The sequence below is a fragment of the Haplochromis burtoni genome, unplaced genomic scaffold (assembly GCF_018398535.1).
Source record: "Haplochromis burtoni strain Fernald_Lab_line unplaced genomic scaffold, NCSU_Asbu1 Contig_938, whole genome shotgun sequence".
Classification (NCBI taxonomy): Eukaryota; Metazoa; Chordata; class Actinopteri; order Cichliformes; family Cichlidae; genus Haplochromis; species Haplochromis burtoni.
In genome coordinates this window covers 41,889-68,498 of record NW_024583299.1, presented here as the reverse complement: position 1 = coordinate 68,498, position 26,610 = coordinate 41,889, and the positions used below count along the sequence as shown (strand labels likewise).

At 48.3% G+C, this 26,610-nt stretch overlaps 1 protein-coding gene across 4 annotated transcripts; it reads left to right on the top strand.

The window, feature by feature from the left end:
• Window positions 1-1,658: 1,658 nt before the first annotated feature.
• tjap1 (tight junction associated protein 1 (peripheral)) lies at window positions 1,659-25,190 on the top strand. 4 transcript variants are annotated; one of them, XM_042216152.1, is made up of 12 exons: window positions 1,659-2,108; window positions 9,976-10,041; window positions 10,382-10,565; window positions 14,453-14,620; window positions 16,201-16,229; window positions 16,459-16,620; window positions 17,252-17,318; window positions 19,246-19,275; window positions 20,640-20,747; window positions 20,993-21,076; window positions 22,282-22,950; window positions 23,045-25,190. In XM_042216152.1, the coding sequence occupies exons 4-12, from the start codon at window positions 14,501-14,503 to the stop codon at window positions 23,696-23,698; spliced, it is 1,923 nt and encodes a 640-aa protein (XP_042072086.1). In that variant the 5' UTR covers window positions 1,659-2,108; window positions 9,976-10,041; window positions 10,382-10,565; window positions 14,453-14,500; the 3' UTR covers window positions 23,699-25,190. The 4 variants fall into 4 exon arrangements, with proteins under 4 accessions (XP_042072086.1, XP_005951396.1, XP_005951397.1 ...); XM_005951334.3 differs by having other exon boundaries at window positions 1,660-2,108; window positions 10,382-10,431; XM_005951335.3 differs by lacking the exon at window positions 19,246-19,275 and having other exon boundaries at window positions 1,667-2,108; window positions 10,382-10,431.
• Window positions 25,191-26,610: the final 1,420 nt, after the last annotated feature.

Below are 26,610 nucleotides of genomic sequence, written 5' to 3'. Positions count from 1 at the left end.
CTCTATGAAAAACATCTGAACCTTTTTGTGTTGTCACGTCGATTTGATTTGCCGCCTACGGCACATTCAAACATCACATGACAGGCACATTTACATCCCTGCTGTCCAAAAAAAAAAACACTTTCAAAATACATGCAAGTAAAACTGACAGTGAAATTACAAATTGATGATTCATCTCATAAATCACGACACAGTGCTCTCAGCTACATAAGCTGCCTTCACAAGTTACAAATATTGGTATCAGAATGGGATTGGCAGTACCGGCCCTGTATTTACCCATATGGAACAGATACATATAAATCTTATAAAGTTTGTATCTGTCTTATGTGAAACTTGTATGAAAAGCATACAAGAGTTAAAACAGATATAAGATACCTTGAAAAATTATATAAATGCAACTTGTATGTTTTGGATACTTACTAAAACAATATATGAAAGTAATGAGAAAGTGGCCACTTTCATGACTAAATCATATAAGCTTGATATGATTCACTATATGAATGAGTTTTTACTGTTTCTTTTCCATATGGGTACTTGGTATCAGATCGATATTAAAATCTGCAGTATTGCACAGGAGTTTGCAGTACTTAAGCATCTAGCTAGCCCTACAGAAGAGGAGAGAACATAAAGGGAGTGAAGTTTTTTAAGTGTCGGGTAATTTGAAATGCAGCATTTCTATCAGCTCAACAAACATCAGCAAACACAAACTGTGTGTGTGCAGTTTGTCTCACAGTGTGCTGCAGCTAAAGGTCCAGCTGCTGTATTTGACAGGGAGAGAAAAGACACAGAGCTACGTTCACTCAGAGATGGAGACAGATAAGAAAGAAGGACAGGAGAGGACGAAGAGAGCTTAGAGTTAAAGGAAGGAGGCTCAGTGGAATTTGATAAACTGGAAATTTAAAGATGCCATGTTCCTGCAAAACAAAGAAAGCTATGCTAACTTTGTGTTATTCAAGTATTCCATGAAAATCCTGTTTAGTATTTCAATGCAGGATAAACATGTGGTGGATTCAGAGTACAGTCACACACAGTGCCCGTGGTGCTCATGGTCCCAGGCAGGTAACAACAGGTGTAGCAGAGATGAGTTTACATGTAAGTTGATGATGCTGAGGTTCATCCCCACTTGCTGAATCCACTGTGACCCCTGACTGTGCTCATGTTACTGTGTAGGTGTGGAGGTGAAGTCACCCTCCACCATCAAGGCAACACAATCGGTTTTACATTCTCTGTCACTGCAGGTGTCCTACACAACAGACTCGTGCTGAGTACATTCATTACAATTAGAATGTGCTTTTGTGTTGAAATACTAACAAAGCACAAGGTTCAGTTACTTGTATACAAACATGGTTAGTAGCAGAGTACTTTTTCACTTTTACTTGAGTAAAGGAGTTTCTTCATTACTTCACGTTTTACTGGAGTACTTTTAAACACAGGTATCTGTACTTCTACTTAAGTAAAGAAAGTCTCCTGTAGGTGTGAGGAGCTCCATCAGGGTAGATGAACGAACAGCACCGTCCACATACTTCTGCACAACTTGAAACTTCTTCTTCTCTGGTTTAATTGCTGTTTTCACGCTGTGACGTCACGTTAGAGCAGCCGCAGCGTTGAAAAAGCTCAGTCCTTCATCCTGAGCTCTCATCATCGTCATGATGTTCAGCCCCTCCTCTCCAGGTTTGTGGCTGAAGGTGACGTGAGTCACTCGGATCACCTTCCAGGTAGCCTCGTCACCTGCTTCTCATTCTGCTGCTTCGTCACGGTGACGTCAGCACGCAGGACGTGAGGGGGATTTAAAGGAGGAGGGGGGGCCGGGATTCCTGAGGATTACCCGTCATGCCCCGCGGGTAAAGATGGCGACAGCTAAGCAGGGCAGCGGATCAACTTTCTTGGAGCGGCTCTGAGCGGATTTCCTTCCGCGGACGGAGCGTCTTAGCCGGCCTCAACCCGACCCACTGCCCGGAGCTCCAGCGCGGACCTCGGCGCTGCTGTCCGGCCTCGGATCGGTCCGGAGCCCCCTCCCTTGGCTCTCCTGCTCCTCCGGAGGAGCGGAGCGGAGCTCGGACAAAGTTTCCTCTCCTCCCCGGGACCGAGCGGCGCGGACGGGGCCTCAGGTAAGTTCGCGCCGGGCGGGGTGGGGGTGTCCCTGGTGCGGGTCTTCATGACGAGCCGCGCGGCTCGCGGAGCGCGGAACTGGGCCATGGTGGGCCGGTTCGCGTCGATTTGACGGCCTGCCCGCGGGGGGAGGGGGGTCGTGTTTGTGCCTGTCAGACAGAGCCGAGGGCGTACAGCCGCGCCCCCAGTAGCCAATCACAGGACGACCAGGACGACCCTAGAACGGGGGGCCCAGGCCCTCAGCGAGGCCCCCAGCAGTTTCAATTGCAACTTTATTGATGCTCAGCAGGAAATGTCAAAATAAAAGCCTGTCAATGTTCAATCAAAAGTTTCATTAGAGCTTTATGACGACATGACAACGATAAAAAGAATGAATCCTGATTTTAAAAGTTCAGCAGAGACTTCTGAGCCGGCGATGGCGGTAAACCCAAAATGTCTCCGCTGTTCAAACACGTCACTGATTTCACTGATCTGAGCTCAGTTACAAGACAAAGCAAACCGGCTTCAGTGAGTTAGCATGTAACAGCCAGAGGTGGGAGTTACCGCACAACACGACGTTATCGCGATACTTCGCTCACCACTCGACGTTATTGTGTCGAATTGAATCAGGTTATCAAAATTCATCTTTGTTGATTTGTTTGATCCACAACGATCGCATTTGTCCCGCATCAGGTTTTTTCTCTAAAAGACTGACGGTGGCGTCTGATGTGACTGAACAGGCTCCAGTTATTTCATCGGCGCCGAGTTCTGAAGAAATGAACGGTCTCCAGTTTTTATGGAAGTTTAATTTGAATGCAGAGACAGAATATCAACAAAAACGCGTCACGGTTTTTCGTTTGAGCCAATTTAAAATAAGTTTAATGTTTTTTCACAGTGGTCATGCTATTTAATAAATTATTGATATGTGGTGGTCCTGTGAGAATGGCGAGGGCCAGCAGCTCTGACCATGCCCCAGCTGAGATACATACATGTCCTTCATTCACACTTCCCAGCAGTCCCCACAAACATACAGTAATTACTAATAAACAAAGAGTAAAAACATGAGCGACTCCAACATTAACTTGTGAACAGTTGGCTGACAGACGCGTGTCCATCACACTGTGGTGATGGAAACGTATGCCCTTTCTCAATTCTCAAGTACGCGAGTCCGCGCTCGCGTTCTCGGCGAGTCAATTGTACAACTGGAACACCAGCGTACTCGATGATGTCACAGGTCAGAGTTTTTACTGCCGTCGCCTCTTAATTTAACTGTGATTAATATGTTATGAAGCTTAACTTTGATCTCAGCCAAACTGATTTACTCAGGAACAAATAAAACACTGAAATGATGATGATGATCTAAGAGACTTATACATCATGTTTAACCTCAGTAGTGAAAGACTGCGGGTGCTTTGAAAATGATGTGCTGGGAGTCCGCTGTTCTCGCCGGCTCTAGTGACTCTTGACCTCCCAGTCAGCTATCAAGCTGGTCACAGACGTCTCTGAAAACATCGGAGCACTTTTGCAAATATGTGGTGTCTTGATAAATCGAGCACATATTTGAAGTTTACACAGCTACATCCTCACCTGAAAATATTTTGAAAGTTTATTTTGTGACCCAGAAAGAGTAAGACTTTAAAGGTTTTAGCCGCGCTCCTCCATTGCCGCGTTTGAGTTTTGGACGAAATGCATTCTGGGATATTTAGCTGTACCAAGTCCACACGAGTCACCACCGATGCATGCTCGATAAAACGGGCGGAGCGAGAACACATCTGGGAATTTTTCTCAGCTTGATGCTTTGAATTTGAACAGTACTTGGTCTCCGACTGACGACAGATCACGAGAACGCAAGTACGCACCAATACGCATATTGAGACAGGCCCATAATCTAACCAACGTTACATTTCTTGCATTAATATGTGAGATGTTTAAATTTTAAATACTGAGGGGACAGTAACCATGGAAACTCTCAGCAGAGGCAAAAACAACACATGCAGTGGAAGAAGAGAAGTTCTGTGTAATAATGAGAAATGACAGGAAACGTCTCGATTACATGAAGAGAGGGAGGTGCACAACATCGGAGGGTCAGGAGCTGAACGCCAGCCTGTGTCACACATCAGACGCCTGATGATGCTGAAACTGCAGCACCTTTAGACAAACATCCAGTGTTCAGCTTCGCTGTCTTTCCATTTCAGGTCGCCACAAACACACAGACAGTGCGAATAAGTATATAGAAGAGAGATTCTACTGGCTCCACTACATTTGTCTGACTGACTGTCGGGGTAAAATAAATTCATAACCTGTGATCAGCTGCATGTTTCTGATAGAGTCATGTCGTGTCACCGTTTTAAGGTGGAGCTTTAAATGGGCTCGTTTTTCATCCCCAAACAGAAAGTAAACACAAACACTTCCAGCTGTGTTTCTTGGTTACAATCAGGCATTTTTATACACATTTACATGTATATGATTGGTGCTCCTTATTTGTATAGTTACTCTTTTATCAGGAGTACCATCACCGGAAACTACTCTGATATACTTTTTATTGTTGCTCAGCACCCGTCAGACAGCCTTCAGCCGGCTTGTCCGTTTGTAACCCGAGGGAATCTGGTTTCTTCTGTGAAGCCATCAGTAGCATCATTCCTAATAGATGTATCAGTTTCTCATGTATTCCATTATCCGAGCGTATGACCGGCATATAAAGTAACGACTGTAACACTGCATCAATTCCCAGCATCCTGTTTTTGAACACGTTTCCAGAAAAGAAGTAATGGACGCCGAAATATATGTGTCAACTTCCTGATCTGCCCCCGACCACAACAATGCAAACACGTGACATCAAATATGATGTGATGCCGTACATCGGCCTGCCTCTTGATATATAAAGCATATAAACACGTGCAGCAACAACTTGGCACAAACACATCACGACCATGTCCTGACCTTTATTTTCACTCTGGTGCTCAGTAACTCTGCTCTTTGTACTTTTGACTTGAAGGACATCTCCTTCAAGTAATACACAGTACAGCTGTCTGTGACTTAGGGCTGCCACGATTACGTCAACTATCAAAATCGTCGACGACTGGTTTAATAGTTGACGCGTCGTTTGAAGCTTTGTAAGATCCTGAAAGACGCAGGAATAAGTAGCAGGATTTAAGAGTGTAATAACGGACTGAAACAGAAGATGGCAGCACTGCATGTACAAGGATGCCAGCTGCCGTTAAACCCCGAAGAAGAAGAAGCTGTGTCCGGTATCGTAGCTGTGTCCAAATTCAGGAACCGCATACTCCTCTGGCCGCATTTGTAGGCCGATTACGTTACAGCGACACGACGAAGACTGTCCACATTCGAAGACTCCGACAAATGCGCCAGATTTGAAGGATGGGTCGGGTGTATACTTGGTGGCCCAACCTATCCCAGAATTCATAGCGCAGCCCAGCTCAGTTTCCAACAATGGCGGCAGCTAGTTAGTTTTAATATTACTCCTATTATCTTTCTGGGTCACAAAATAAACGTTTAGCATATTTTCAGGCAGGAATGTAGCTGTGTAAACCTCAAATATCTGCTCAGTTTATCAGGACATCGCATATTTTCAAAAGCGCTCCGACGTTTTCGGAGACGTCTGTTACCCACTAGCTCGATAGCTAGCCGGGGGCAAGGCTAACTGGAGCCGTGAGAACACCGGACTCCCGGCAAATCGTTTTCAAACCCATCGCCGTCTTTCGCTACTCAGGTTAAACATGATATATGAGTCACTTAGATAAATTAAAAATGTTATTTTTGGCTTTTTTAGTATTTTATTTGTTCCTGAGTAAATCGGTTTGGCTGAGATTAAAGTTATAGTTTTTACACAGCTGAATAAACGTCAAGCAGACAGCTGATTATCAGAAGTGTGAGATGCTCCAGAATTTACTCCGGTGTCCTGTTATATTTTAGATAGCAAGGAGTTTATTAAACTTCACCGAAACAATCTGCAAATTTCATTAAAATTGAATAAACTATCATCTCGTCTTTATTTTTAGTTAGCACCTTAAACACTTAACTATCATTAGCTTACAGCTTTATATAAGAGCAGATGCTGCTGGTGCAATAAGCTGTACGTTTTATGTCCAATGGATGATGATCTGATTAGTCGACTAATCACAAAAATAATCGGTGACTAGTCGACTAGTCTGAGCCGCAGCAGCAGTGAGTCAGTCTCCACAGGCACCTGTGTTAAAATAAACATGTTTAGTCTCTGTGGATAATTTCCTTCTTCATAACACAGGTATGGGGGAGGATGTTTCTGTAACTCACCCGTTTTCATTATTATCACCTGTTTGAGGGGCGTGGCCTCTGACTGACAGGTGGATGATGACACAGGTGGATGTAGCTGCTACCTGTCTGCTAGCTTCACTTCTGCACCGTGTTTGTGCTGTTGGTAACTTTTGGAGCGTTTCTAATGACATCACCCGACCAATAACACGGCTGCTGGGAGGTCACTGTACTAACAGACCATCCATAAAGGCGGAGCTCCTGTTTGGGTGCACACTGAAATTCTGGGATTTTGATTGGTTGCTGCTGCACCATCTTGTCCAAATATGGTCATTCCTAGAAACGAAAAGCAACGTGGAGAAAGAAAAAATGCCGAAATTAAAATGGCTGAAATTCAGCGAGGCTGTGTCCGTCTTAGACGTACAGTCTGTGGTGGCGTGTTGATCGTTGCTATGGTGAAGGAAGGTGTCGACACAGCACCATCGAGTCGCTGCAGGCTCAGAAAAACATTCTTTGTCGGCTGGAATGGAAACAGGAAGTAGAACAATGATGGTTTCCTGCTCCTACACAGTTACTGCGAGCTGATTGGCTTACAGTTCAGTGTGTGCTCACCTGAGGCTACGGGGTGGTTCTCAGCGAGTTTTAAACGTGCCTCAGACACCTGAAGGCACCGTTGTGGGGACCTCTGGGGGAGTCTGGCTCGCAGTAATCTGATTACAGTATGAGACACAGGAAGTGAAGCTGTCCACCCCCCCTTTGAGCCCCCTGCTGTGAGGTCTCATACACTGAGGTTACGGCTCTGGCGTGTGTTCTTGCAGGTAGTGAGGGACACTCTCCGTCATTTGTGTTGTTGTTGGAGTGACCAGAGGAGGAGGCGGAGCTCACACTTGACTGAGACACCATCTGTCCTCGCTGTCTCATGAGGAGAATTGGACATGCTCTGCCGCTCGCAGGACACATGAGCCACAGAGCTCACCTGCTCAGGTGTGTGCGTGCGTGCGTGCGGTTTCATGTTGAGGTGAGTCACATTCAAACCAGTCAGCTGGTATCAGCTGTCAGGTGGAAAGGTGACTGCTGCTCGGCTCTGATAGGACGCCTCTGGTATCATCGTTAGCTGTGAGATGGCCGAGCGCTCGGGTTTCAGATGATTTCATTCGGTGTGATAAATCAAACACACCCTCTGCTTCTTGGTGCCGAGGTCAGGGGTAGGATCCCTGCATAGGAAGTTTCGGTGACCTTTGACCCCTTATAGGGTCTCGGGGTTCCCTCCATTTGTTTGAAGCTAATCTCGCAGCACCGTCACAGGCCGCCATGCACTCATTGCTGTTAGCTGTGATGTGACCTCTGCCACGCCCACGTTGGTTTAGGTTCAGGGCTAACTCTGGGGCAGCATCACTACTTACCTGATGCATTGCCATGACAGCTGATGCAGCAGACCCAACCTGTGTTAGATCAGAGTCAGTCAGCAGAAGTCGGTGCCTGTTGGCCAATCAGATGTCTAGAAATGGCGTCGGTGCTCCTGTTGGTGAGTCACGTTGACTCTGATTGGAGGAGCATCGGTAATTAAACGAGCAGAACTCGAGTTAACTCGAGTGCAGCTGTGAGCGCGCTTGTCTGCTGGATGCCACAGGAAGTGCAGTCACATGATCACAGAACCTGCGCCAGTCGGCACCAGCTCAGCTTCATCTGAGGTCAAAGGTCACAGAGTTTTACTGCGTTTTTACTGCGTCGACCTTCAGAGTATCAGCAGTATTACTGCTAGTATCAGTAATCCTAGTACTGCTCTTTAGTCGCACTAACCCTCTGAGCAGCTTTGTTATTTACTGGCACAGCAGTCACATGACCTCCGCCCTCACAGATCCATCCTACCCATAATCCTCTCTGAGTGGAGATAAACCTCTGTGCATGTATATTGACACACACACACTCCCGCAGCAGGTGGTCATCCTGACACCGACCCTTGCCTCCGATTCGACGGTATTGATCACATATGTGTGATGGGTGCAGGAACCTTGTGGTGCATTGTGGGAGATGCGGTTTGCACCATCCAGCCTTTGTGATCTCGCAGACACGGCGCTGCGGCTGCTGGATTCCCAGCATGCCATCTGCTGCAGTTTGACCTTCAGCCGTAGATGAGTGAGCTGTGATGTCAGAGGCAGGTGGTCAGCTGCACTTCCTCCCAATCAGACGGCCGTGACGTGGGCCTGCAGAGCCTGCGAACTGACCCGGGATCAGCTAAGCTCACTGTGTGTTTGGGCGAGTGTGTCTCTCAGGTGTTGAACTCCTCACTGTGATTGGTCAATGAGCAGCTCAACCTGCTAAATCAGTTCATGTTTACGTGAACATGTGTACACAGAGCAGGGCGATATGACCAAAAATATGTATCACGATATACATTTGAAAATTTGTGATAACGATATAACTGACGATATAATCGACACGAGACAAAATACTTTACAACTCCTCAACTTTGTTAGTGCAAAACAAACATCAGAGTATTTCCACTTAAACAAGCAGCTGTTTTTTATCTGCATTAAAGTTATATAAACATGTAACAGTGCAAATTCCTCGCTGACAGTTTAACCAAAAGGCGTTTCCAGTGGAAACTGGCCGACACATCCTCAGCATAACCATGTATAATATCCACAAAACTTAAAGAGCTTATACACACACAATACGGTAATATAATGTTGAAGCACAGTACGTATCACTCCGCGAGGCTCCGCCTACGATACCCGTAATGCTCCGACAATCCATCAAGCGGTGCGGCTTCGTAGCTCAGCAAAGTCGTACTGAAACATTTGACAGATGTTCGAGCGCCGTGCACATAAAATCGTTTCGAGGTCAGTAAACACAACCAGAGTTCAGACATAAGGACACGGGATTATAAGGGGCTCTGTCGACTTTCAGAAAAATGATTGAAAGGATGATTTTAAGTGCGCCGTATTTTCCAAACAACGCGGTAATAACGACGGCCCGCTAGCATGCGCTACCAAAAATAGTGCTTTGTTGTGTATCTGACGGACGAAAGCTAAACCAGTTCCACACCAGTGAAGCTGCAGCATTTTTACAAACCAGTTCAGGTTCATGGTTTCATTCAACGATCCGCTTTCGCTCTTCTCATTCTGCGTCGCCGCCATGCTTTTTCCGCCATGTGCGTATGTAAACAAAAGCACTGCGCATGTGCGTTTTACCCATACTCTATAGTTCATTTTCTTATCGTTGCCCAACATTACACCGGTGTTACTGTGAACGGTGTGACATGGCCCAGCCCTACCTGTCTGACACACCTGTGCAGGTTCAGTCTTTGGGAATAACAAACGTGTTGTGTATATTTACATTTTTGCTCATAAATATGTTTGTTTTATTTCATTAAAATTTTATTTTTTATTTGTTTCTCCTCTGCAAACGTTTTATTTTATTTTCAGCCAAGTTTTTCTCACTTTGGTCTTTACTGGTGTGCACGTGTGTGTGTGCACGTGTGTGTGTGTGTGCACGTGTGCGTGTGTGTGTTCTTCGTCCTGCGCCTTGTTGGCCTCAGTCTGCTTCCTGTGTTGTGCGCTCGGCCCTCCTCTCGTGTCCTCTGTGTGGCGGCGGCGCTGACTCGTGTTTCCGTTCCTCCATCTTGTGTTTCAGGTACTTTCAGGCAGCGTGAGGGTTGCACGCCGGCAGGAGGAGGATCTGTGTGTGCTGACATACAAGGTGAGGATGTGTTTGCGGTCTCTGCTCTTTCCTGGTGAGGGGTTCAGATTCTGCTGCAGCCGTTGCATGACCAAAGCGGTCATATTGATTGGTCAGGTGACATCTTCATGGTGACGCTGCAGGTAGCACTAACATTCAGCTCTTCGTTCGAGCTAACTGCAGCTTCATGTGGAAAGGGTGAAATCTGACCCGAACCCGCAGCCAGGATCAGCTACAGGAGGATTATTCTGAGCATCACTCGTGCTAAGCTGCTCTGGCCTGGATCAGTCTGACGAGCTCACATCATTGGCTCGCTGGGTCACGGCCGCACTTCCTGTCTAACAGCTGCTCTCTGTTTCAGGCAGGATCGTCTTGTGGATGACCTCCTCTCGGGACTTGCTCATCCTTCAGGTACAGACACCGGCGACCTGATGATGATGTCACACACACGTAGCACATGTACATTCACCTGTAATAGCCAGCAGAAGGAAGGGGAGAGACTAATCGCCCAGATCATGTAACCGAAAGACTTTCCGCAAGCCGCAGTAAGCTCCTCCTCCTCTTCAGCTGTCGGTCGTGTCATCACGCAGGTGAAACGTTTGAGGGGCGTTTGTCCTTCTAACATGCTGCAGGTCTGTCTCGCCATCGCCGCTCTCAACTCCGCAGCTTGTCATCAGATCTGCAGTCCACTGTTTGTGAGGTCATTTAATAGAGGAAAGGGCCCCACCCCAGCCCCTAATTACGTCTCCCAGCAAACTGACACATCCTTGGAAAGTTGGAATTAAAATTAATTGCAGCCAGTTTGTGATAAATTACAGTGGAGGGAAGGACCGCTCCCTGACCACGTAAAAGGTAGCACGCCTGGCGTGGACGACGAATGGTGGGTGTCTGCATGCTGTTGGGGGACAATTAAATTCATACCTCCACCTTTAGATCTGAGATATTGTAGCTTATGTCGGAGAAGGCTCTCCTTTACCAAGGAAACCAAGACGGGAAGCAAAGAGACAGCGGTGCTGTCGTCTTAATAAAATGTCCTCGTCTTCCTCCTCACCTCAAGCCTGTGCTGACGTCATGGCGCTAACACACAAATGCATAAACGTGCTCATTTATTCCCCAAATTGTTCTAAGTGCTTATTATAATTACTTATTAGCAGAATAGACATGAGATCCTGCCGTCAGGTTCACGCGTCCTAAAAATCCCACGTTCCCTCTCAAAGACAGTTTGGTTACATCGTTTATTATTATTTAAGAGTCCAGCAGCATCGCAGACACTTCAGTCAGCAGCTAGCAGAGGCTAACGGCTGCCCTACTCCCAGAAAGGTTCAGTGTATCGTCAGCAGCTGTCGTCTTCAGCAGTGAGCTCCTCGGACTCCTGTCGGAGTTTTACAGGCGTGTCAGGGGGAAGCAAAGGCAGACGCTTCCCACACGGCATTGACAGCTGAGGTAAACGGTGACCTGACAGCCTTCAAAGATGGGGAAAATCTCCCTCACTCACTGTTCAGCTGCCTGCTCTCTGCTGACCTCTAGTGGTGACATTTTACACGCAGCTGTCAGATCGATCCAAACCAGCAGCAGCAGGTTCAACACCGATCTGTGACCGTCTCAGAGGCTGAGTCGGTTGGCTGAACTTTGCCCTCTTTTCAGTGTCTTCCTCTTGCCGTGTCTCGTACAGTCTCCATCCCCATCATATGACATCACGTGGCCTGACTTTACTACCCCTCCATGCGTTGCTGTTGATTAACCTTCTGTCTTCATGTAAATGAAAGTGGGCAGGACTCGGGTTTCCTGTTGGCGTCCTCACATGTGGCGTGTTCTCCCGCTGAAATCAGTTCATTCATTTTCCAGTAGCTCCCAGTTCAGGCGCTGTGGTCCATTTCTCACAGGCGTACGCAGCTGATTTTAAATGCCGCTGCCTTTGACTTCACTCACAGAGCATTTCAGCAACATCAGAGACGTCCGGAGGGATTTGTCTTTCGTGAAATGATCCAATATGAACTTTTAAAGATTGCTGATTTATAAAACATTAACAAAGCTTCAGGCGTGTGCATGTGAGCGTGCACATAGGCGTGTGTTCGTGAGGTGGAACAGAGGGCGTTTCCATCGTGTGGAGAAGCTTTAAAGGACGTTCACTGTGACGTCAGAGGTCCTTACAGAGGGGGAATGTCAGAGAGTGTGTGTGTGTGTGTGGGGGGGGGTGGTATTAACATCTTCATGGGGACCAAAGATTGGTAGTTTATTATACTATAATAGTGGGGACAAACGGCCCTCGCGGGGACCAAAATCCTGGTCCCCATGGGGTTGAAGGCATTTTAGAGACTCAAAATGAGGTTTTAGTGTCAGGGTTACAATTAGGTTATGGTTAGGCTCAGGGTTAGGCATTCATTTTTGATGGTTAGGGTAAGCGGCTAGGGAAAGGGTTATGCCAATGAAATGTCCCCACAAGGTTGTGTGTGTGTGTGTGTGTGTGTGTGTGTGTGTGTGTGTGAGAAAAGGAAGTTGCACAGTGATCAATGGCCTGCCATTGGCTCCCCAAGGGCAGGACGCGGTCATGTGATGTGCATTAGTTGGAGCAGAGAGTGGCGGGTGCGTGTCTGAACTAGAGATGGACCGATCCGATATTACGTATCGGTATCGGTCCGATACTGACCTAAATTACTGGATCGGATATCGGAGAAAAATAAAAAATGTAATCCGATCCATTAAATATCACGAAAGCACCTCACAAAACTTGCAACACGCCGTAACTCACCTCAGAATGTTAGCACTCGGAGCAGTATGCATCACGTGATAGAGCGGCTGTGGCATGCGGGACCTGTCGGTGGTCTGGATAGCATGTGGAGCTTCGCTAGCAACCCGGCATTTCATCTCCGACAAAGTTATCCCCGAGAGAAGTAAAGCAAGTGTGTAAGTCCATCTCTGAATGTTTGTAAAGCATTCCTGCGTTAAGCTTAACAAACGATATATGGAGCGACTGCCTCTTCTTGCTGCTACTTCAATCATGAAACTGCTTAATGATCAGCTGATCGGCTTTTCTGTCGCGAGTCCGTCTCTTGTTTGTTTTTGGCCCACTTTGCACCAGAAAGAGGAAACCAGCGGCTGAACAACAGCAGCACGTTTAAGCTTGATAAGCTGTTGTTAGAATTTATTTAATATTACTTTCTACTCGAGGATCTTTTTCTACGTAGCTGACGGCTGGTAACTGTGCAGGGGCGGATCTAGCAAAGTTTAGCCAGGGGGGCCGATAGGGCATTAACAGGGAAAAGGGGGCACAAAGACATACTTTTCTTTCTTATTCTCATTTAAAATGTCTAGCTTTTAATAAATAATTATCTGACACCCAAAGTTTTAATTTGATGTAAAATGAATAGAAGTCCATTACTGTATATAGTAACTATTAAGTCTAATATACCCTAGTAAGCTATAGTACTTTTTCCTTTGGGAAGGTACCATCTGTGCAGTCTGCAATTTTGTTGAAGAAAGATGTTGAATCTATTTAATATTTCTTGAAAAATAATTGATTTCTGTGCATTTTTTTTCACACTGCATCAAATTAAGGTTGATTACGTCGATTAAGCATCATGAGGTGGAGCGTGAGGGGTGGTTCCCTATTTTTTATTTATTTATTTTTGTTGTTGCTGGGAGTTGGAACCCTATTAGTTAGGTTGCTTAATATTTATGCTAAGTACTCTTTAAAATACCAGAATAGGGAGGATGGTGTAGGTTTAAGTTTATTAGATTGATCAGTATTGCTGAACTATGAAATATTTTTTTTTGCATACAGGTATAACAGAATAGCTTTAGTGTAGTTGTTGTTTTAAACTTGAGTATGAACTTATACAAAATGCAGCAAGATATTTAAAAAGCAGTTTTGTTGATTAAAAAACACTATATCGGATTCATATCGGTATCGGCAGATATCCAAATTCATGATATCGGTATCGGACATAAAAAAGTGGTATCGTGCCATCTCTAGTCTGAACAGTACATTCACACGTTACAAATCAGAGCTTTGACCTTTGACCTCCACATGCCAGTTGAACGTCCAGTGAGCTCACAGTCAATCAGAGCAGAGCGCTGTGGCAGCTGTAATCATGTGACATCATCATCAGCTGTTAGCACATTAGCAGTGTTAGCTCCACTCTGTCACATGCTAACATTAGTGTTAGATCAATGCAGCTGCACTTCCTGTTCTGGAAACAAACGCAATCAATGAGAGGCCTGAGGGACGGACACGCATGCACACACACTTTACTGTAGTGGTGAGGGTGTATTTGATGCTGATGACGGGCGACCGAGCATCGATCTGCACACACAGAGAGAGGGTGAGGGGGCGACGGTTGCAACAGTCTAGTTGCGGTCGAGGCGTTGTGGTGGGTGGTTGTCGGGCGTCCGAGTCGTTTTGTGCCTCCTCTAACTCGTCTTCTCCTGGCAGGACTGACAGACCGACACGAAGTTACACAGGAAGGAAGCACGGCCTAGGATGGCGAGTGCGGCGCCGGCCAGGAAGCCGTACCGTAAGGCTCCACCGCAGCACCGCGAGTCACGCCACGCCCTGCCCACTGCTCCGCCGCCACCTGCACCGCAGCCCGACATCAATCAGGTAATCAAACACACTTTAAAGACACCTCCACACCCCCCGCAGCACCTTGCCCGTCAGCGGCTGTCTGGCGATGGGATGAGGCCTGGCGTCCCAACCCTGCCGCCGCCACTCTCAGACAGCGAGCTGGAGGTTTCCAGCCTTTCCAGCCTGGAGCTCTGCACCCCGCCGCCGCTCTTCAGAGGACATATCCACCAACCCAGCTCAGCGAAAACCGCGTTGGCGGGGATGACTGCATCCGGTCACGATGCCATGATTCCTCACCGAAAGCCGCGACCTCAGCGCGGCACGAGTCCTCGCAATGTCAAGACCTCCATTAACACAGGAAACCAGGCTTTCCTGGGACATGGAAGCCCAGCCCCGAAACACGCAGTGAGCTGCAACCCTCGAGGAAGACATCACCACCTCAATTACTGCACGAACGCCGCTGGCCGGACGCGGACCGCCAGCGCTCCTCGGAGCATCCTGAAGCAGCCGACTTCACTGGGTGTGGAGACCTATGACATTATCAGGAAGTCAAAGTCGGTGGAGATGATAAATGACGGCAGAGGGCGGAGCAGCGCCAGCCGGTGCCCTCCGACCCGTTCTCTGGATCGGGTAGAGCAGCAGGGGCTGACCTGGCGGCGGTCCTCGTCCCCGCCCTCCCCTGTCAGGACTGACTGGAACTGGAGGATGCAGGCGCTGCAGGAGAAGGTCCGCTTCTCTAACTTCTTGGATGAGATCACCTGTCGGGTCCTTAGCCCCGCCCGCCTAACACTGCTCGGCAGGTCGGCTTCTAAAGAGTATATAGGCCCCGCTTCCCAGCGCCGCCACCCCGCCTACAGAAACCAGCAGGTGGAGGGGTCTTCTGCAGACCGGACTCGACGCTGGGACGACTGGGTGGCAGCGCTGCAGCGGCCCGGAGGCACGCAGGAGGAGGGGGCGGTGCGGGAGACCGCGAAGCAGCAGCAAGGGTACAGAGAGTGGGCGGGGACTAAACGGCAGGTGAAAAGAGGAGTTAAGGTGGACAAACGTCCTCTCTCTAATCTGTCACTGCTGTCACACATCAAGGTAGGTCCACTCCACCTTTACCCCGCCCCCAACCGTTTCCTGTTGTTCTTTTCCTGCTGCGGGTCAAAGGTCACCAGTCCAGGGTAGCAGACTGGTCTTAGCGGTTCACACTGAGCTCATTAGTTATTGATCATCAAGATGACATCACACAGGGGCCACATACAATACATAGGACGCCAAACTCCCAGTGACGCACTCTGACCTCGCTTTGACCTCTGGTCGTGCACCCCTTGATTTTTGTAACTTGTGATTGGCTCTTCAGCGGTTACGCTGCGATGTTGTCTCCGTGCCGACACCATACTGCAGCAGCTTGTTGCGCTTTAATGGCGGGTATATACAGCTGCGTGCGTGTGGTGACGGCGTGTCAGCAAGCCGAGCTACGGCTGCGAAGGGTGTGGTGGCCGCTTCAGTCCGTCCAATCATGTGATAGTGAGACGGAGAGCAGAGCGCAGGGCGGAGTCCAGAGTGACACGCATACACACAGTTTAAAGTGCAGTTTGTTGTGTGTCTGATGATGTCGTGTTGTGTTTCAGGAGGCGTTGTCGGACTCGGACAGGATCAGGTGAGTCCATTTGAACGTAACTTCCTGTCTGTCACGCCTTCTCGTTAGCTTAGCCGTTAAAACAGGAAGCTGGGCAGCATTTGTCATCAAGCAGCTTCAAACTAAAGGACGTGTGGGCTGTTTGTCCCGTTAGTGTCGGTTATTAACAGGAAGCAGCTTTTAGTTCAGCCAGGGTCATGTGGTCTCTGAACAGGAAGCTCTGTCTTCATCACTTCCTGTCTCCTCCCAGAATCCTTCAGCAGCAGAATGAGGACCTGCGGCGCCGCCTCTCTCTCACCACCCACAAGATGGAGGCCATGGAGGCGGAGTTTGACAGCAACCGCCACTACATGGAGGCGGAGCTTAGCCGGACTCGAGACGACCTGGACAAGATGAGAGACAAGTTCCGCAGGTGGGTGGAGTCAGTTCATCAGGGATGAGAGTGTCAGTCGCACCGCTCACTCTCTTCCATGAAGTACACTTGCAGTACTTGTACTTTGATGTTTGCAGTACTTGTACTTTGATGAATGGTCCCGTGCAGCTCTACGCTCACGGTTGAGTTTTCTTTAACCAACAAACGCGATCCTCGCAGCGCCGATAAAATCAGCTGACCCTTTCCGTACGCGTGTGCTTTGATCTGATCGAAGGTTAATCAGCTGACCGGCCTGCGCCCGAGTCTGCACGCGCTCCGTCACGCTGCTGTGTGTACTGTGTTTCTCGAAGAACAGAAAGTACTTGTTCACTTACCTGTCAGCAACGCCCGCCGTCACAGCCACACGTGGAGTCCGGTCGTCTCTTACGCAACCCGTCCACGTGGCGGTTTCTCGTCTCTACAGGCGGGGAAACGCTGATCACAGCGCCGAGTCTGTATCTGCTCCAGCTCAACACTCTGGCCTCCAATGAGCCTCGCCTCCAGCGCTCTGTTTCCGTGTCTGACGCGGCAGCGATTGAAGGGTCGAACGCACTGCTGCAGTCTACGGTCGGGCGAGCATTACTCATACTTGCGCTCTCTCTCTCTCTCTCTCTCTCTCTCCCACCTGCAGACTCCAGAACAGTTACACAGCGTCTCAGAGAGCCAATCAGGATCTGGAGGAGAAACTTCACGCTCTGGTAAACCTCTGCCTCTCACTCACCTGACCTTTGACCTTGGGATACTCGGGAGCACCGTAGCAACAGGGTTGATCGAGCTCATCCAATAACTGATCAATACCTGAATAAAAACACTGAGGCAGTGTATTGATCACCTGTGGGAGAGCCACGGTTACAGCTTGGACGTGTTTGTTCAAACAAAATGTTCAGTTTTTTTACAAATCCACTGAGCATGTGCAGTGACCTTGGGTTATTGGGCAGTGCAGGGGTGTGTTATGTTACTGAGTGTGTGCATTTATGGTGATGTCATCAGCAGGAACGGCGTGTTCAAAAACTGTCACAGTGACTATTCACGCAGCGCAGACAACGCTAGCTGGCATTGGTGTTGAAATTGAGTCAACCAATCACTAACAGTGCCAAATGAGTGTCAAGCAGCATGACTCCGCCCACTGACTCCAAATGAAAGAAACAATGAGCTGCTGTGGCTCCACGGGCGTTTCAGAGAGGACGTTAGAGCGAAGCTGCTGTCCGGTCTTTTAAATGATGACATATGAACCCTGGGTCTAAACTGCTCTGTTTATTAAGGCTGTTGTGTTTTTAACATGTTTTAATGTTTTGTATCTTGTTCTGTTTAATCTGAACAAGCCACTAAAAACAGTCAGTGATCACTGTCGGCCTCAGTTTTTATTGCAGCTGCTCAGTTTTAAACCCTTATGATGTAGCTACAGCCCATGCAGCAGTATATTAATGACTAACCTCGTATTGTGGATGGATTATCTCAGTTGTTCTCCTGGCTGAAGTTTGGTCCGTTTACAGCATCCTGCTATGCGACTGCATTTGTTCCTGACCACCGAGAACACTCACGTTAACTTTTATAGAGTGGAAAGAAGTTAGCGTTCATCCTCCAGCTTCACTGTTTATGTTATGCTAACATAGCTGTGTAGCTAGCGGTCACGTAGCACATCATTATATAGCAGCTAGCCCAACTTCAGTAACCCTACAAACGTCACTGCTGTTTAGTTTCCTGTCTTCATTTATGTTGGAAGTGATAGCAGAGCTGTACGTTTGAATTTTTTCAGAAATCTCTCAGTCAGAACATGCTATATCCTGTTTAGGTAGAAGCTAGGGAGCTAACTTCCTGCTAACGTCTAACTCCGTTAAATGTCATAAATTCTGTTTTCATGGATGCCTGGATGATAAACTTAATTGTTACACCTGGTAAAGCGGCAACGCTGATCATTTTATTAAAGATGAAAGAATTCAGACAGTTTTTAACTCTCTGTGATGCCGCAGTGTTCGTTTGACTTTGGGACCTGAAGCGGAGTTTAGACCCGGAAACAGCTCATGACGTCAGACTTAAAGACTGGATACTGGGTGTCAGTTTATTCGTGCTAGCATGTGAGCCAACTGTCCCCAGGTTCATGCAGTGTAGCGGACTCACAGCTAGCTGGCTAACTGTAGCTATGTTGCTAAAATTATTGCTAACAGGCTATTTTCCAGTTTCGCTGAGCAGCTAACATGAGCCTGTTTGTGTCTGTGGTCAGTTTTTATTTCACTCCTTAGGATATAATTTACAGGCACAAAGTGATGTAGCGTTTACTCTCCGCAATGGCAATTGTTAGCCAGCTAGCTGTAAGTGGTCTCTGACATGGGCAGCGTCATAAACTGCTGTATTTCTGGTGCTCAGGTGTGCACGCTGCCGAACACGCAATGACTGTTGGCTGAGTGGGCACAGGGGGTGCCAGCGACCTCTGAAAGTTTGGGTGGGAGCTCAGCTGGGGTGGGTGGGGTTAGAGGTGGTGAACGGTTGACAAACTTCTTGTTTTTGTCTGACTGTCGTTCTTCATCTGTTTCTTTCTTTCTCCTTTTTCGCACGCTGCTCCCTGGTGGATTGACTCATCTTCATCACCTCCACCTTCATCACCTCCATCCTCATCGCCTCCATCAGGCTGCTGTCAGTCAGACATGGGTTCATGCAGTTGCGTTTCATGTTCTTCTTCCTCCTCCCTCTCTGTCCCCCCTCCTCCTCCTGTTTGAGCACCAAGTCCTCTCGTTTAGCTGTTAAACTGATTTTTCTGGGAGAAACCTGAGCAGCTTTGAGAGGCGTGAGCTCAGCCTCCATCAGCCTCCACCTGTTCCTCCTTTAGTGTTGCTGTAAGTTCTCTGTGACCGAGCTGGACTGAAGATCCGGCTGATCTCCGCCTTAAAGACTCGGCTCGCTGCGTTTTGAACTTTTTGGGCTTGGTGTTCAAACTCCGCCCATCTCCGCCGATGGCGGTCGCGGATCCAGTTTTTTTTTTTTTTGTTGTTTTGTTTTTTTTGTTTGTTTTTTTTTAGCTTTTAGGTTTTCTGAGCTCGCCTGACGGATCAGGATGAACTGAAGGTTCGTCTTCAGGAAGAGACGATAAAAACGTGTCCGATATTACCAAACATTCACGATAGTGAGGAAAATCATTCCCATCAAAAATACTTTTCTCCAGGAATATTTTCTCAATTTTGTTTTTCCTCTTTTGGAGAAATATCAAATCTTAATTTTAAATCCCGACTTTTCTGTTTGTTGGATAAAAATGTCGTTTGTATTTTTAGAATCAGACTTTGTTAAAATGTTGATTTAAGACTAAATATTTGTGTTTCTTGCAGCTTTTTAAAAAACATATTTTGATATAAAATGTTTCTGGAAATCAGAACTTTTCTCAGATTATTTTGACATAAAAATATAAAAAAAATAGCGATTATTTTATTTTTATTCCAGAGCTGCTGTGAACAGCACACCTGTTGGTCGGTAACAAATGGTGCTCATTTCCACCTGCAGCGGGCGGAGCTTGTCCATTACATTCTCCGTGGTGCTGCACGCGTGCAGAATGCGTTCCTCTAGCTGCGGACGAAGGTCCTGATCTGACGATGAGCAGAAAACTGATGCTCACGTTTGAGACGTGCTTGCAGAGTAAAAGCTGAACATCGAGCTTGTTTTCCAGCTTCAGCGCTTTGATCGGGATCTTATCGATCTTATTGATCTCCTAGCACACGCCACTGCTTCCCATAATGCATCTGTAAGAGCTGCTGGCTTAATGCAGCATTCAAATGATCTGGGAAAACTAGCTTAACTTCACAGCGCTGGCTGAAGGAGGACTAGTTTGAAAAGCTGACAGGAGAAGCTGAGCTGCACAGAAAACTACAAACATGTTGCCCACACGGAAAAATGTGCGATTCAGTTTTTTCCCACATGATCTGAATGTAGGTTTCCGCTGAAGGCCCACCTGCTGTTGCCTCAGGCTCCTGATTGGCTGCTTTACTGTGACTGATGGCTGGTACGCTAATGCTTTGTCTTTGCCCCGCCCACAGCTGCGGAAGGTGGAGAGGGACAAGAAGACGATGGACCAGGAGATCGTGCAGCTCACCAACAAACTGCTGGAGGCTAAAAACACCATCGACCATCTGGAGGAGCTCAACGTGAGAACAAACAGTCACTTGTGTAAAAATGTTCAGCTTCCAGGTCAAAGTTCAAAGTGTCAGGTGTTTCACAGTGAGACGACAGGAAGTAAAAACTACTGTGTGATAACTTCCTGACTGACAAGACTTGCTGTCAGTCAGGTGGTCTCTGTAAAACCATTGTTCTGCAGGATGGGCTTTTATTTTGTTTAATGGTGTCTGTTTCCTGTGAGCGTGCTCTGACTGATGCTCTCTTCTGTCTGCAGGAGCGCTACAGGCAGGACTGTAATTTGGCCGTTCAGCTGCTCAAGTGCAACAAGTCGCACTTCAGGAACCACAAATTTGCTGATGTGAGTAACTTTTATTATTACGAGTGGAAAATTCTCTGAATCTGCAGTCTCTCAAACGTCCAGCAGGGGGCGACTCTGAGAAAATGAACCTCCTGCTCAGCTGACCTCTGACCCTAGTAAACTGTTTCCTGATTGTTTTGAGATCTGAGTGAAACAAACGTGAAGTTAATTTGGGAGGATTTTAGTCCCTGTGGCGTCACAGCACCGCAGGAAGCAGCTGAGGGCGGGCCTACCTGTAGTTATCAGGGCAGTGTAGCTCAGCAGTGTCTCCGGGTTCAAAGGTCACATCTGCCTCTCACTCTGCTCCAACTGTGGTAGTTTCTTGCTCCAGCTGACAGGCAGAGTGTCAGTACTGAACGTCAGAGCTGACGTCACTGGAAGGTCCTCGCCGCTGCAGATGGCAAGGAGTTTTCCACTGGTCAGCAGGAATCGGGCGAATGAATCTCCAGTATAACGCTTTAATGGAGGAAACTGGCACACGCGCTAATGCCATTAAAGCGTGAGAGTGGGATCGATCTGCTGCCTGCATCAGACCCATTAGTTTAGAGACACACACGGATATTTCCAGGAGAGAGAGTGTGTGTGTGTGTGTGTGTGTGTGTGTGAGGACTACTGACTTTGAAATGGGTCACCATGACAACCACTGCATATGACTTCAGCTCTGCGCTGGATTTCTGGAACAGGAAGTAACATATTTGGGAGAGAGGCGTGGTTATCTGGCCGTAGGTATCAAAGAGCTCCAGTTCAGGTGAAGCCTAGCAGACCATTAGCAGCAAGAGGCCACGCCCCTAATAATGGAAACCTTAAACCTCAATACAGTTTAGACAAGTGAGTTAAAAGCATCCTCCCCATGGACAGGTGTTACATTTGTCTCTGACTTTTCTTTGATATATAAAACTGTGTCATCTGCATCTCGTGATAGAGGTGTTACCGTAGAGACCAGTTTGTGTGTTCGGCCGTAAACACGTTCATTTCTGCTGTGATGTTGTAACACGGGGGACTGACTCACTGCTGCCTCTGCTGGTTGTTAGAGGTACTGCAGGTTCTGTAACTTCCTGTTTTAGACCTACAGTTTATTGGCTGATGAAGACTTTAGTTTGTGACCCTGTCTGTGGAGCTGAGTGCCGAAAGAACGGGAATTAAACGTGTACGTGTGTGTGTGTGTGTGTGTGTGTGTGTGTGTGTGTGTGTGTGTGTGTGTGCAGCTGCCCTCAGAGCTTCAGGACATGCTGAACAAACACATGAAGAGCAGTCTCCCAGAGCGAGGCCCCGCCCCCGGCTCTCAGGACCCAGACACGCTCAGTTTGACGCCCGCTGACGTCGTGCCGACCTCGGTCATCGCCCGTGTCCTAGAGAAACCCGAGCCGCTGGTCCTGAACTCTGCCCAGTCCAGCAGCTGTGGCCGGCCCGTCGCCGAAGACGTCTTCGTGCACGTGGACATGACGGGCCCCGGGGGGTCCGAGGGGCGAGGCCGGGAGAACTGTGCCGGTCAGGAGACGTCGCATCAGAACGGCTCGTGTCGCAGTCAAAGCAGCTTGGATGAAGAGGCAGGTGGAGCTCCATCTTTCGAGAAGCTGAACCCGTACCCAGCACCACCTCCACCCCACCCTCTCTACCCCGGGCGCAAGGTCATCGAGTTCTCGTCGGACGACAAAGTGAAGATCCCGAAAAACTCGCCGCTGCCCAACTGCACATACGCCACGAGGCAGGCCATCTCGCTGAGCCTCGTGCAGAATGACGACGAGCGGTTGGCCCCTGGCAGCCCCGCCCCCTCCTCCTCCTCTGGAGCCCAACAGCGCACGCCACCATCACAGAGAGACGCCCCCAGCGAGCCGCTGTCCAGCCAGTCCAGCCCATTCAGCAGCCCGCCTCAGGTAACTGAAGCCTCACCCACCATCACACCAGTTAAATCTCAGATGCGAGCTGATGATGATGATGATGATGTTGTTTTTAACCCCTCCCACTCAGGCACCCAGTGTCCTCGCGAGCTCTGGCAGCTCTGAGGAAGACCTGCTCGCCAACTGGCAGCGGATGTTTGTGGAGAAGATGGCGCCGTCCAGCGACGGCACGCTGCTGCACCGCACGTCCTTCAGTAGCCAGACGGCTCAGGAGCTGCAGAGGAGGAGGCAGGTGCCGGTGGGAGTGGCCTCCTCCTCAGACCGGCACAGGGCGGCGTACTCTGATGGCGAGGAGGGCTCGTCGGCACGCAGCTGGACACCGAGCCGCGGCTCTAGCCTCGACACAGACACCGACACCGAGCAGCGGGTGGGGAGGCGGGGCTGTTACGGCGGCAGGGACTGTTCGGAGGAGGAGGAGGGAGAGCAGCTGCTGATGAACCTGGATGATGACGGTGGGAGCGGGGACACTGCAGTCACCGTGGTGACCAGCCCCGGCGACGCCCGCAGGGAGCTGGAGGAGGAGGGCGAGAGCTCAGGGGAGGAGAGAGACATCCTGCCCCACGAACTGCCCGTCATCTCAACCCGTCTAATGGACTTGGACCCCGCCCTTGGCGCCATCGCGCTGCATCGGCCCCAGAAGAGCCCGAAGAGGATGGGAGTGCACCACCTGCACCGGAAAGACAGCCTGACCCGCGCCCAGGAGCAAGGCACACTGCTGGACTGATGCTTGCTCGCCCCGCACTGTGCTCCGCTGACCTGATGCTGAGGTCAGAGGTCACACCCATCCAGGATATAGCCATACTCTACCGTATGCCGAGCTCGCCGCCTGACCCGGGTGTGTGCGTGAGACACGAATCACTGTCCACATACTTTTGGTCTGATGACGTGTCAAGAGTGGTGATGATGTAGCAGAGAGGAGACATGGCCAGAAGTATGTGGACACGTCAATCGTAACACTTGGCAAACCGCGTGCGTGCGTGCGTGCGTGCGGGCGTCATTCACTAACAATGCGTCCACACAAATCTGTGATTTCTGTTTTCGTACCTGAATCCGTACGCGCGGTCAGAGAACGCTGCAGCGTCCACGTCACATATTCAGCACCCCCATTAGCCTGACCGTCACTTGGTTTGTTTACGTTTGAACCGTGGTCGCTCCCGTGGAAACACTGTGGAAAGCTCCGCCTCTTCTGGCCTCCTCGGACACTATTATTCAAGTTTCTTTTTCTTCGCCTCAGACACGTAAGCGTGTGTCCTTGGATAGAGAAATGGGGGCGGGGCCATATGTGGATAGTATGCTAATTATATTGCAATTGCGCAGGGCTGGTTAACGGATTAACGGCCGGTACGCATGTGAATCCAGCTGTAATATGGCGCCGTTTAAGAACGTTTCCACGCAAATATTGGTGAATGAGGCCAATAGAGTTCTGATCAGCTGATTATCAATCAATCATCAGATAATGTCCATCCGTATGTGGACAGCCTAAACCGAAGTTTGACGTTTCTGTGAATTTGGAAAAGAAATACTTTTGACTGGTTGGTTCTCCACGAAGGTGTCCGCATATTTATGTCCATATGGCGTCTTTGATTCTGAGTCTGCATATAGAGTTTATACAGTATGAGCAAAAGTATGTGGACAATTAAAGGTTCAGTTGAATTCTGAACAATCAACATTCAAAACCACGTCTCGTGTGTGTGTGTGTGTGTGTGTGTGTGTGTGTGTGTGTGTGTGTGTGTGTGTGTGTGTGTGTGTCTCAGAGCAGAAAAATAGATTTTAAAAGCAAAACTTTACCGGATGTATTTGCCTTTTTTCATGAACAGGAGCTTTTATTTTGAAGAGACACACACAGACAGTGCCTCGCTCGCCCTCAGTCTCTCACTCCACGGTTGTGAGTGTGACACCGGGCACACAGTCTTTTCACTAAGACTTTTATTTTGAAGTCTGTACTAATCATTGATTTCCTGTTGTTTAGTCAGCTGATTGATTTGTTGTGGAGCTGCAGACTGAGGTTTGACCTTTGACCCAGATTCACCTCTGCCCCCTCGAACACTAGGACTGCGCCTGTGGGTTGGGGGCGGGGCTTCTTCTCAACTCACACCTAGAATGTACCAGTTTTGTTTTTTTGCTGTCATGTTTGTTTTTTTCTGAAATATTGAGTATTGTTTTGTTATTAGTTTTTTTTTTTTGCGTTTATAGATTTGTGATTTTTTTTTTTTTTTTTTTTTTTTTTTTTTTTTTTTCCCCCCCCTCCCCTGGTCAATTTGTGCTTTTGTCATGTGTCTACGGAAGCCTGTCGGTGCCAGAAATTCTCAGTTTCATTTAAATGATGATTGAAAACAAAAACTCTACTGATATTCCTTTAAATAGCAACCTGATTCCTACAAAATAAAAGCCTCTATAGTGGGGGAAATTGGGGTTAAAACAGAAATCAAAGAATCTGTTTGACTTCCTGCAGTGCCCCCGGTGGCCTGGAGGAGTTTATATTTGTGGCACCTGTGAGCCTCCGTACCTGACCTCACTCTGTTCTTCTTGTGATTGAATGTCAGCTCGTTGCCTCCTCACAGCTCTGATTGTCACTCCCACCGAGGCCCGACGTTGGGTCATCAATCGGTCCCGCCTCTCTGACTAACGGAGGTGATCGATCATTGGACGGATTAATGGTGGAATGTTCAGGGGCTTTTTCAGGTTTCCTGCAGAGAAAACTATTTACAGAAACGGGAGCTGCTCACAGTTTTCAGCCGCTTTCACGGGACGTGATGTCACAGCGGAGAGCGCTGCAGCCGCTGACAAGTTAAAGCTAGGCCGCTCGCTGATGTGGTGGGAAGGTCGAGTTGTGGTTGTGGCGTAGCGACAATCGACTGTTTGAGTTTCAGCGCTTTCTGAGATGTAAACTGCCCGTGTGCATGCTACGTGACATTTACACACCTGTGCGTATGTCTGAAACTTAACGGACTAAACGCTGTGCGAGCATTATGAACAATGCACACCGACAATTATCTGAAGTGACAGCAGGGAAGTTCACGCCTCCCTCCTCTTCTGGGGAAACGTCGAGGAGTTCATGTTCACGTTTATGGCATTTCTCAACGGCGATGCGCCACCTGGTGGCAGATGGCTGCATAATATTTAGGACACAATCAATTACCGCCATTGGTCAATTTAAATTTTACCAACTGGATTAACTCGTACGTCTGGTAACGACTAGTGACAGTAGTGACCACGCAGTGACCGCATGTGAGGTCAGATGTGCCCGCTGCTGTAACTCACAGTTCAAACAGGAAGTGAGGCATCTTGGTCCAACCATGGCGTCATGGGACTGAGGGTTTTTTTGGGGGTTTTTATTTTTTTGGTTTGTTTTTTTAATCGTAACTTTGACGATGTGAATCAGCACGCGATGTCTCGCTGAAGGACGCCATCTCTGTTTGACCTCACAACATGCTACATCTGCCCCATTATACACCGTGATGATGATGATGTTGTTTTCAGATTGTTAGTTGACAGATGGTGGGAAACAGACCAAAAGAGTACGCACTGATTCAGTTGAAATTAAACAGCAGAAAAAGTAAACGAATCCGCACCAAACGTCACGCCGGAGCATCGAACCCTGAGCGTGTCCAGGTGGACTGTGTGTGTTTGGGGGGG

Excerpts from the sequence above, each read along its gene's own strand:
- tjap1 (XM_042216152.1), top strand. The coding sequence starts at position 14,501 with ATGGCGAGTGCGGCGCCGGCCAGGAAGCCGTACCGTAAGGCTCCACCG. Across the intron at positions 17,319-19,245 it reads AGGAGAAACTTCACGCTCTG|GCTGCTGTCAGTCAGACATG; the intron begins GTAAACCTCTGC and ends CGCCTCCATCAG. Across the intron at positions 19,276-20,639 it reads GTCAGACATGGGTTCATGCA|CTGCGGAAGGTGGAGAGGGA; the intron begins GTTGCGTTTCAT and ends CCCCGCCCACAG.